This window comes from Mus pahari, chromosome 5, assembly GCF_900095145.1.
Source record: "Mus pahari chromosome 5, PAHARI_EIJ_v1.1, whole genome shotgun sequence".
Classification (NCBI taxonomy): Eukaryota; Metazoa; Chordata; class Mammalia; order Rodentia; family Muridae; genus Mus; species Mus pahari.
This window is the reverse complement of record NC_034594.1, coordinates 35,155,604-35,167,822: the sequence shown is the minus strand read 5'-3', so window position 1 is coordinate 35,167,822 and position 12,219 is coordinate 35,155,604. Positions and strand designations below refer to the sequence as shown.

The following is a 12,219-nucleotide window of genomic DNA, read 5'->3' as shown; positions in this document are numbered from 1 at the left end:
CGGGGGAGATAAGTAAAGAGGAAGAGGAAGGGTAAACCAACAGTAGGATATGTGAAGACCTCCTAAGTCATAACTAATTACTATCTGCCTCAAAACAGCTATGATACGTGTAGCTCGATATAAACATACACTTAAATAGTTTAAATGAACATTTCCCCTTGGGACTACCATGCTGTCTGCAAGAGCCAAAGATACCTAGCTAAACCCCTAACATCAGGCCTTCTTGCTACTGTTTGGCCAAGGTTACCCAAGAGATTCCCAAACACAACAGGCTGTCTCTATTGGCCTTGGATGTCCCCCCATGAAGCCCCACTTCTTGCCCAGAGGTAGAAAACATGAAAACATGCACTTTAGACCCAGGGCCCAGATGCCCCTTAGATTGGACAGACCCGAAAGCTTCCTTCCTCTCTGTGGCCTAGTGTCCATGGACTAGAAGTAGCCATGCAAGCTTCCAAAGGAGGGAATAAACCAATGGTCCCACCTAGCTCCAAACCACAATAATGACCCACATGGCAGGCTCGGCAGCAACCACCAGCTCTCTAACTGGGCTGAAGACCCATTCAACAAGAGGAAAACCAGGCCAGATCTGGAACCCTAGCTAACTAAGCAGGGCTAGAAACATCACTGATCTTGAAGGAGAAACTACAACCGCCATGTTACTAACCCAACATGACCCCTAACCCCATTCTAAATTCATCCTTCTGCCCACAGATGAGTGTGGACCTCACACTTCATTAAGGAACACGAATGGGGAAAGCCCATAAGTCTTCAGTTCTACATAAAGAACTGAAGAGAACTAATGAATTCTTCCCCAGGGAATGGCATGCCAGTCGGTTATGCGTTTAACACACACACAGCATTCTACAGACTGAGCAGGCTGTTCTTTAAGTATTTAGGAATAAATGTGTGTGCTTAACAAAAACTAATGAGAAAAAGAGACCATGAGTTTGTAAAAAAGAAAGAAGACACGAGGGGGTTGGAGGGAGGAAAGAAAACGGTTTGATAATCTCAAAACTAAAAGAAATAATTAAAAACATTGTATCCCGATAAAAGAAACCATTCAGCTAACTGATACATGAAGATATGATTAATAACTAAAGGAACATAAAATAGCTTAAACTTTATTTCATATTTAATAGTAGCAAATTGAATTCGCTGCTTGAACTATAGGCTTTGATACATATTCAAGAAAAATAGATGTAAATGATAATGTATAAAACATATTGTAGACTGATGAAAAATCAGTTAAGCCCTGTACATGTGTATCTTTGTCAGCTATGACAGAACGGGTGGTCTGGAGTCCAACCAAAAAATAATTTGAGTGCTTTGATTCTTTCTCAATTCCTCTTATTTCAAAATATCCATTATATTTATTATAACAGACTCTAAACTACAGTTCATTGTAGTAAACATTAACGATTGAACTGATTGATATTAAAAACCTCCTTAAATGTTACAGTTTCCTTACATGGTCAATGTTATATAGTAATCAAGAGTTTATTTCTAGCTACAGCTGTCAATGCATGTACCATAGTACTCTCCGCTGACTTCTGTAAAGCCAGTGACTTCGTGCACCCGAGAGCAACTGGCATGGTACTGACAGCAGGGGGCAGTGTTGAGCGGCTCGTTATCCATGGTGTGCCGATTTGGGGTGTGATTAATTATAACTAAGTATCCCTCTCCCTTCATCATGTAGGTGACTGAAGACTTGAAAGTTTAACCTGGACTTGCTGTGTTTAATAATTTTAATTTCTGAGAACATATCCATGAGCAGTGCGTCCTCCCTCTCTTCATCTAATTCCTCCTGTGCACCCTTCCCCGACCTATCACCTTTCCATAACTATTATACTTGCATGAAGAATTAAATTTATAAAGAAAAAAAATAATTTTTGTTTGGACTTGAAGTATTTAAATGATCACAATGGAATGTATCCTTTTGCCTGCTAACTGAAACACCCTGCTTCCTTGTTGAAATTCCTTCTTGCAGATGTATGAAATTATTTTCCTTTTATTTAAATTTATTTTTTCTCCCACAACCCCTCACCCACACCCCCTCCCCTTCTCCTCTGAGCAGGTGGGTATTCCCCCTCCAACCTGGCACTTAAAGTCTCTGTGAGTTTAGGCACTTCCTCTCCCACTGAGGCCAGACAAGGAAGCCCATATCCCACATACAGGCAACAGCTTTTGGGATAGCCCACACTCTAGTTGTTCAGGACCCACATGAAGGCTAAGCTGCACATGTACTACATATGTGCAGGGAGGCCTAGGGCCAGCCCGTGTATTTTTTTGGTTGATGGTTCAGACTCAGAGAGCCCCAAGGTTCCAGGTCAGTTGGCTGTGTTGGTTTTCCTGTGGAGTTCCTATCCTCTTCAGGACCCACACTCCTTCCTATTCTTCTATAACAGTCCTCAGCTCCATTCACTGTGTGGCTGTGGGTGTCTGTATCTGACTGAGTCAGCTGCTGGGTGGAGCCTCTCAGAGGACAACATGCTCCGGTCTGTATGGTTCAGGAGTCTGATGGAGGTGGAGGAGAATCAGCTGGAGAATGGAGGAGCCCCTAGGACAGCAGGCTGCTCAGGGCGGCTTGGCTTGGCCCAGAGGGCTCCAAGTGTGTTCTTAACTGAAATCTCCCCCTGATTTTTGTTATACCTGGAAAGGTCTGGAGTAAGGGAAAGTGGTGTAATTCTATTTCAATTAAAAACACTAAAAAAAAAAAAACTAGTAAAATATACTAAAATCCACTTAATGATCACATGGCTTTTGTCTTTTATCAGTTGTTATGCATACCCTTGTACTTTTTCTTGTTTTTGGCTATTATAACAGTGCCATGAACATTTGTGTACCATATGAAGACATATGCTTGAAAATACCTTAGATTCAACCATACCACTTGTAGAAATTTCTTTGAAAGGAAAAGAAATAACTTGATAACAGATTTTATCGCAGTAATGTTTGCATATCAAAAAATTTAAAAGTAGAAAAAGTCTAACAATAGTCTATTAAATATATTATGAAATATCACATTCAAGCATAGTGTAATAATTATAAATTATTATATGGGCCTCAGATTACCACTTAGATGTTCATTCTTACCAGAAATAGCATCCTGAGTGAAGGGGTTCTCTGACTAACGAGGTAGTCTGTGTCCTTGTCACAGAAGTATCTCCAACTAATGCCAAGCAGCACTGTGTGTGTGTGTGTGTGTGTGTGCGTGTGTGTGTGTGCGCGTGTGTGTGTGCGTGTGTGTGCGTGTGCGTGCGTGTGCGTGTGTGTGTGTGCGTGTGTGTGTGCGCGTGTGTGTGTGCGTGTGCATGTGTGCGTGTGTGTGTGTGTGTGTGTGTGTGCGCGTGTGTGTGTGCGTGTGCATGTGTGCGTGTGTGTGTGTGTGTGTGTGTTAAGGTGAGGAAGGAAAGGTGTCTTGGGTTATTAAAATATCCAAACTTTTAATGAAAATTAAAAAATGAATTAAATATGAAATTTCTTCATCGCTCAAAACTATGTTTACCTATTTTTTTTAAAAAAAACATTCAAATAAAATACATCAATTTTCTTAAAATGTCATGCACACCTACATATAATGTCTGAGGAAATAAAAATCAAAATGTTACTACATGATAGTTTTATCTTATTTTTTATTTTATAGACTTGTCTGTTTTTGAGTTTCAATAGTATTAATGTTTTCAGAAGAAAGACAATATATGTTTTTGTGGTGACAAGAGAGTTACAAATATAGTTAAATTTTTGAGAATAAAATTAAAATAAAAATCTCTGAACACCCTTGTACATAATATCAGGCAGACGTGAGTTCAAATGTAGTCTTTCATCTGCTGCTTCAGTGACTGACTTCTCATCTGTAAATGTCAGTGGTTATACTTACCACCCCTGCCTGAAATTCCAATAGTGATATAAAAATAAAAATAGAATTAATAACTAATATATAATAGCTGACTTGCATCACCAAAAATAATGGAAGAAGTGACTTTCCATAAGGTAGTTCAAGACTACAATGGAGATAAACATTTGTAGACTGTAAAAACTGTGCTGCATGAATACCAAACACAGTTTGTCTGTCATTGTACTTTTGCTAGTCTATCCGAAGTTCCCACTGCCCTAGGGGCATCTTCTCAGCAACTCTGAAGCTCCATCCTGGGCTGTGTCCTACTTCTCCTCTGGCAGAGATGCTCAGGGATTGGATAGAAGGGTACTGACAACTGCTGGGAGAGACTCAGAGGAGGCAGAGCACACAGCACATTCTCCAGAAGATGCGCATAGTATCCTCAGAAGATGCACATAGTATCCTGAGTATGAAAGGAGTTTAAAGATGGACGGATTGAACCAGGCACCATGCCTAAAGACTAAGTTTGGCCCCAAAGCAAAGCAAAAATAAATATCCTTTATGATTTTGCCACACAGCTTTATCGCCTGTAAGGCATGGATTGGTCCAAATGCAATCCGAGATGCCCGGGAAGCCTCCAGCAGGCAGATTGTTTCTGTCAATAGCACTAACCTTTCTGTCCTAGGGAATCATGGCAAATCTTCATTATCCCTCTCTTAGCAGGGTAAGAGGATCGGAGGGTGGAGGGATATTGTCAGGCCATTGCACTGTTGGAAATTCGTCTTCAAGCGAACCCAGTCACGTCATCCTCATGCCTCGGATAATTTTATGATATCTGGTCTGTAGAACCAGTGCACCCTCTATCACTTTTATATAACAAAACAACTTTGGGTTTTTTTTTTCCCCCAATAAATTAACAAGAAACAACATCAAGAAATCTGTTTTCAGGATCTTTACTCTTTTGGTATGTGCAACAAGAACAGAGTGGTATTAAGAGCAGTCAGAAATAACACAGTAGCTGTAGAGGATGATTACGTTTGCAAAATTTCAATGATTATCTTCTCTAGGTTCCTCCAAATTAGCGTATTTTTTAATCAAATTAATTAAGAAGCTTTTCAAAATAAAAGCAATGTTTTAAATAAATATATTCCTTCATAACCATAGAACATTTAGTTCTGTTGGTGGTAATGAATGAACATCACATTTAAGAAGTTTATGAAGACATTACGGTAAAATTATCTGGATATAATTATAAATGTACCCTAATTAGCCATTTGCTTGTGGTTTTTACTGTATGTTTTAAAATATATGCTGTCTAATTAGTTAGTCCTCAAATCATCATAAAGATGTTATCTGACTTATAGAATTTATGCCAGCTCAACATGATGATATATTATTTTAGCAATGTCTTTACATGTAAATTTAGTACTCTACAGTAAATCCAGTCCTTCAAAAGCACTGTATCTGCCCCAACTGGTAATAGAAAATGAATTCCATACTCCAAACTCAGGAAAATGAGTTCTTTCTGCAAACCTTAAAATTTCACAATTGAATGTTCCTGTCACAACAGTGCTAGTTAAAACAGGGCATTTAGTGTGCTTCAAAGTACTGCCTGGTGGCTACAAATTCACTGTAGTCAGCTTTTCTACCAAAACCACATGCTTAGTAAACATCTACAGAAACTTCCTAAATTTGATTTTCTTTAATAAATATTTTAAAGATTTTGCTAATGAAGAAATGAATTTATCTTTCCAGAATTCTGATTTTAAAAGATTTTCTATTCACTTTCATTTCCGATGAAATTTTTAGGAATTTTCAAATCTGTACGTAATCTATAAAACACCTTTGCCTTTATAAATTTGGTTTACTTCAATAATAAGCTGTGCTAAGATCTCAGAATTATATGACAAAAGCAGAGAGGCAAAACTAACCACAGCAATGGGTTATAATAAATGCTCATTAGAATTCAGGTTATCAGCTGTCCCCAAATGATCATAAAGATAAAAGAATAACTTACTAAAATCAACAACGTAACAGAGAATGTTTTAATAGGAACTCTTATTCTCTCTCTCTCTCTCTCTCTCTCTCTCTCTCTCTCTCTCTCTCTCTCTTTCACACACACACACACACACACACACACACACACACACACACACACACACATGCACGGACGCACACAGGCAGCCACATGTAAGTACATACTCACAGCTTAGAGTTTAAAATACTGCTACTAAAAGTTTTAACTTAGATAAATTAACTACAGTAAAATACTGACACTGTGAAAATATATGTTTATGTACAACACCCCACAGGGGGCATCATTTCTGTGAACATCTGAAGAATGTAAAAACAAAACAAAAAGACAAGAATGAGAAGCCGCGGTGCTTGACAAGGGCATGCGCACTGGCCAGCTCACAGCTTCCCGTTCTCCTCACTGCTTTCCTTCTCCTCTATCGCTTCCAAGCTGCGCTTGCCCTTGGCCTCTGCGCCACCGCCAGGGCCTTTACTCAGTCCACAAGACAAACAGGCCATCTGGATTTGCTTTATGTTCTCTATGGCTTCATTCTTGGCACTCTTCAGCAGGTCTCCTTGTCCCTGTACAGGTAGAAAGAGCAAAGAAGGTTACCAACTAGGCTCAGTTTCATGAGAGACGCTGTCCATACCTACGTGCGTACTACGCGCGCCCTTTGGCAGGGATGCCCTCAAACTTCTTTTCCAGCATGGTTGGAGGACTTGGCTCTTTGGTTCTGGAACCTCAGACCTGGCCACACCAGCTCACTGCATGCTGTCAGCTGCTCCTTGGGATTCCTCTAGAGGGAACCTCATGTAGACACACTGAGGGCACATGAACTTCCCATAACATGGTCTGAGACTTTGCCCACAATTGAAGCTCCTTTCTAGACAGACCAACATTTCTAGATTCTGAGGAAAATGAGGAAAGATATTCTTCAATCGAACTGAAGATTAAGTTGGTTCACCAAAGTAAACAATGCAAAGCCAAGCACCCCGTAGTGGAACGCACACGACCTCACTCTGGGATGGGCGCACATGGGCACATGGCCTCACTCCGGCATGGGCGCACATGGCTTCACTCCGGGATGGGCACACATGACCTCGTGCCTGCTCATCTGCGTTTGATGTGTTGGGTTACCTCCCGCAAGCTTCTGCTGGTGCGTTGCTAGTTACCCACATTCCGTCTGTGCTTTTCAGCATCCTGAGAACAATGTTCCTGTCTGGCTAATGGAAAGAAGTCTCTCCAGGGTCCATTTATCCATCAAAATACAAAGCACAAGACTATCGCTGGGCTACACTGGCTGTCACTTACCAGAAAAAAAAAAAAAAAAATCTTTCCTGCTAGTTCTGTTTTTGACTTGAGTTTATTATTAGGGTGTTTAAGTGCATGCATTGATACTGACTCGGGGCCCGAAGGACTACAGATGTGTGCAGACGTGCAAATGCGCTTCTGTGGTATACAGACAAATGAGGAATTAACTCCCCCTTCCTCCCATTCTCAGAGCAGAGGAAGCTAGTGCAGCCCTGAAAGGATGAGGGATGGTACCGGAAGACACTGCGGCCATGACGGCTGGAGCATTCCATGAAGCACAGAACAACTAAGAGAGGGGACAACCACTTATTAGACAAAGTATTCCATGATGAAATATAACCTTTCTTTAATCTTATTAATGTCATTTGTTGAGAGGTATATAGACTACCTGCTTAAAATGCCTAAAAAAAATGTTTATTTCCTCAAAAGTGGTAGCATCAGTAGCTGCTTCTAACCTGCTGTAGTGATAGCTAGATCCTTCTTTCAATCCCCCGTGACAAGCAGTGGGTGTGCTTTGCTACCTGCTTGTGCTGAAACGGACTGCCTTCAGTCACCCCAACCACGGACCAGGGGTTTAGAAGTACGTTTGGGGGCCAAATAGGTGAAGCCTTCCCGTGAGGAGAAATGAGCCTGAACATGATGAGGTGACATGACTGGCACAAGGTCACAGCCACCTAAGGACAGAGATGCACTAAAGTCTTGACTTTCCTTTAGGCCCAGTGCCCCTTCCCACACTCCATGTGATTAATATCCTCAAAGACAATAAGGAGAGACTGTAGGCTGAGGCCTGTCACTCAGAGAAACATATCCTGAGGGAAAAATATTCAAGCATCCCTGGAAACTGGGTGAGTTTCTTAACAGCATGAATAACCAATGAGTCCCCTCAGACTCTGAATACATTTAAAATTTGTAAAATGCAATTAATAAGTAAAGATGATAGCACACATAAAGGGCCTACTCTGTGCAGATAAGCTTTCTACTCTGAACATAATTATTCATCCAGTTGTCACAACATCCCAGGAGATAGGTTTTATTATTATTATTATTATTATTATTATTATTATTATTATTATTGGTTTTTTCGAGTCAGGGTTTCTCTGTATAGCCCTGGCTATCCTGGAACTCACCTTGTAGACCAGGCTGGCCTCGAACTCAGAAATCTGCCTGCCTCTGCCTCCCAAGTGCTGGGATTAAAGGCGTGCACCACCATCGCCCAGTGATAGGTATTATTATTAACCTCAGCTTACCTATTATAACACAGAACCTCAAAGAGACCACCTTCCCCAGAGTCACACAGCTACCCGGTGGTGAATCTGCAGTTGTTTTAAGGGTCTGTGATCTTCACCACTTCCAGACATGCCCTCTTTTAAGAGCAAATCATATACTCTTCAAAGTACAGTGAAGCCACCTATGCATTACTAGCCATACAGCAACAGAGACAGAAAATAATGACTAACCACATGGCAGAATCTAGAGATGGGATGCAGGCCGGTAAGAACACCTGGCAGGGACAGATGTCAGAGGGCCTCCCACCTGTCGCACGCTGGGCCATTTCCTCATATGTGGGCACATCAGAATACCTTTAGCCTTCCTCACAGTCCAGACTGAAGGAAACCAGTTGAAAGGCTGTTTATGATCTGATGACTACAGATAAACAACTATAAAGTGATTGAGGAAGCCGTTAAGCCTTTCCACTTCCATCATAAATAACTTGCAACTGTCCTGTAATGGAGACTGGAGGTGCATGTTTAAGAATGCATGTTTCGAAAGGGGTGTACATATCTTTTAATAGGAAAGCGTCTTTTATAAGCGAGCTGTATTAATGACATGACTTCGCCTAAGAACATTTTCATAGTGTTGCTTGTAAGACTCTAGACTTAGCTTCAAAATGGTCATCAAGGCTTTTGAAAGTAAACTGGCATTTTTGTAGTTGTAAGGGAAGAAAGTGAAGCCCACAGAGCTGTCAGTCTTGGCGGTACGAATGCGTAACTCGCCCACATGCCTTTTTGGACAGCAGGTTACCGAGTGCATTTGAATCAGCCCGCCGCTTCTGCCTCGGTTCTGAGTGGTGGCATCCAAGCCTAAATGCCAGACGGTGCCAGTTCTGGTGAACAGAAGCCAGTCTTTCTAGAAAACAAGGGTCAGTTGGAGAAAACAGTTTGTACCAGTACACAAGAACACAGTGACACCATCTCCTGCTGACCCAGCGTCAACAGGCACCAGCAGAAGGAAAACAAACAAACAAAAACAGAGAGAGAGAGAGAGAGAGAGAGAGAGAGAGAGAGAGAGAGAGAGAGAGAGAGAGAGAGAGACAGAAGTTAAGATCGCTAACACATGAAGGGAGGAAAATGAAAGGCTGTGCAGAGCTTACATAGAAAGGCTGGGATCCGTTGTTTAAAGGAGCGAGGATTAGGCTTTGGTTGTTCTGGGATTCAAGAAACCACACGCTTGATTTTTTTCCTTTGGATCTTCCTAATTAAGACACTGCAGCTAGGCATGGTGGCACACGCCTTTAGTCCCAGCACTCAGGACGCAGTGGCAGGCGGATTTCTGAGTTCAAGGCCAGCCTGGCCTACAGAGTGAGTTCCAGGACAGCCAGAGCTATACAAAGAAACCCTGTCTCGAAAAAAAAAACCAAAAAAACAAACAAACAAACAAAAAACCCCAAAAACAAAAAAACAAAAACAAAAGCAAAGTACAGAGGTGATGTGCATTACTAAACACCCCTTCTGGCATTTCTCCTGAATGATTTTTCTTTATGCTCAGCAATTTCCCCTAACCAGCTAGCTGCTCTGCACTCTGCTACAAAGACCAATCAGTTCAGAGCAGATCTCCTTCCTTCAAACATCTCTGTCATTGGCGCATTTCCTTCAAGCTATATCAGGCAAAAGATATGTCATGTATTTAAGGCACATTCCAAGAAAGGCATTTTAAAAGAATGTTTGATGGTATACTCCTCTTGAAAGGAGAAGACAGAGAAAACCCTAGAAAATGTTATTTTCTTTCACCACAAGGGAGGTGCAGTCCTTCCTGGGAAAGGTAGAGGTGAGAGCTGTGGATGCCTTCTGAGAGGGACCAACAGACTACAGCCAACACTATTCTCAAACGTTTGGAGGACTCTGCATACAAATCCGAGCACTTCTAATACTCTAAAATGAATCTGGGTTGCCATGCATATTATGCAAAATTAATGCACAATTGACCACAGAGTACTCAACTTGAAAGAAATGTCAAGTTGCCACTCCTTTTCTGTCAGGAAGCCTGCGGGAAGTCACAGCTGGGGGTGGGGAGGGGGATGAAGACACTTCAATCCAAAGGAACTTAAGGTTGCAGAGTATCCCAGCATACCAATGTTGATAGGCATGCAGAATGCATCCTGAGAGGCATGTACCTCCATGGTTGTTTGCCTTCTGAACATAAGGTTGCACAACAATTACAACTTACCGAGAAAGTAATGGTTGGAAACATGAAAAAAATCATAAGACATCACTACAAGTTGAAGCTAAACACTAATGGTGGTTAATATATAATTAAAAACAAACATTAGACATCCCTTGCCAAATCCCTTTAACTCCATTAATAGCAATTAAGGTTCATTGTCTAGAAATCAGGAAATAGTCAACAGAATTTGGACTGATTGTAAATATGGCTACTGTGTCACAGCACCATGTCTTTGATTAATTCTAATAACTTAGTCCGTGTGATGTCTCCCTGCGTTTCAGACACTAGCTTCTCATAAGTGAGACTCATAAGCTGATTATGGTCAATATGATACTATCAGGATATTGAATAGCAGCCAATATGACTTGAAAACCAAGAGACTGAGTGTGAGGTGATGTCGTGCTATCTCACGATACCACACCATGAAAGAAGCAAGAATTCTAAATACAAATAGTCAATTAGTCTTATGTTTTATAATCTATCAGAAGATACTCAGGATTTTTATTGTTCCTACTTCTCTTACCAAAAAATGCAGATCCCTTCAAAAGTTTGAGAATAGTGTTGACTGTAGTCTGTTGGTCCCTCTCAGAAGGCATCCATGGCTCTCCGCTACCTTTCCCATGAATGACTGCACCTCCTTTGTGTTAGCTTATGAGAACAGAAGATGGTGGCCTGTGCCTTTGTCACATAGGAAGGAAATGTGTGTGCTGTATCAGAGCACAGCACAAATATTTAAGGCAGCTAACTAGGACTCTGGGAATGGAAAGACCTTTGCATGTATACGATCACACATAAAGAAATGAAGCTTATTTCTAAGCCATTTGTCTCTTAGTGTACACTTGGTTACAGGCAGATTGGCTCCGCTGATATTCTTTCCATGGGAGAATCCACATCCACAGCTAGCTAGGTGTCCCACAGATACCACTAATGGAAACTCTGCTCCCAGAGACTAAGGTGGCCAAGAGAACACTGTTTATTCTACCTACTGTGTGGTAGCTGGAGCATAGTAGGCTTATTTAGCCATTACTAATCCAGAAGTCATAGGTCACAGAGTCTTCATATTACTTAAACAAGGTTAAAAGCACAGGAGATGAGAGGAACTCTCGGAGTTAAAAGTTTAAGTGAGGATACAGGGACTGGGGAAAGGAGAGGGTAGTGTGTGGGTTAGCCTAGACTGAGGATACATGAAGAAGCCCTATGGAAATCTACTATTCTTAAAGCTAATGAAGAAATATAATGTGTATAAAAAGGGATTTAAAGAGAAGAACCCTGCATGAATGAACAATTCTGTTCCCTTAAAACATGAGTCACTAAACAAAAGTTTTCGTGCCCAGAGTGGGCTACCTCCCTGGGGGTTATTGGTTAGGGAGGATCCAAATAAGAAAGGATATTGACTCTGATCTTTGTTGCTGAAGTGGTTTGAATGAGACTGGTCCCCATAGGTCCAGAGGGAGTGGCACTGTCAGGAGGTATGGCCTTGTTAGAGTAGGTATGGCATTGTTGGAGGAAGTATGCCACTTGGGGTATGCTTTAAGGTTTCAGATACTCAAGGCAGGCCCAGTCAACAATCTCTCTCTCTCTCTCTCTCTCTCTCTCTCTCTCTCTCTCTCTCTCTCTC

General features: G+C 41.3%; 1 protein-coding gene across 1 annotated transcript in view; it reads right to left on the bottom strand.

The window, feature by feature from the left end:
* Nucleotides 1-4,774: 4,774 nt before the first annotated feature.
* Plcl1 (phospholipase C like 1 (inactive)) overlaps nt 4,775-12,219 on the bottom strand; it is a 330,244-nt gene continuing 322,799 nt past the window's right edge. Inside the window, exon 6 of the mRNA XM_021197774.2 lies at nt 4,775-6,430. Within this exon, the coding sequence (XP_021053433.1) occupies nt 6,248-6,430 (183 nt within the window). The 3' untranslated portion in view covers nt 4,775-6,247. The remainder of the gene's footprint in view (nt 6,431-12,219) is intronic.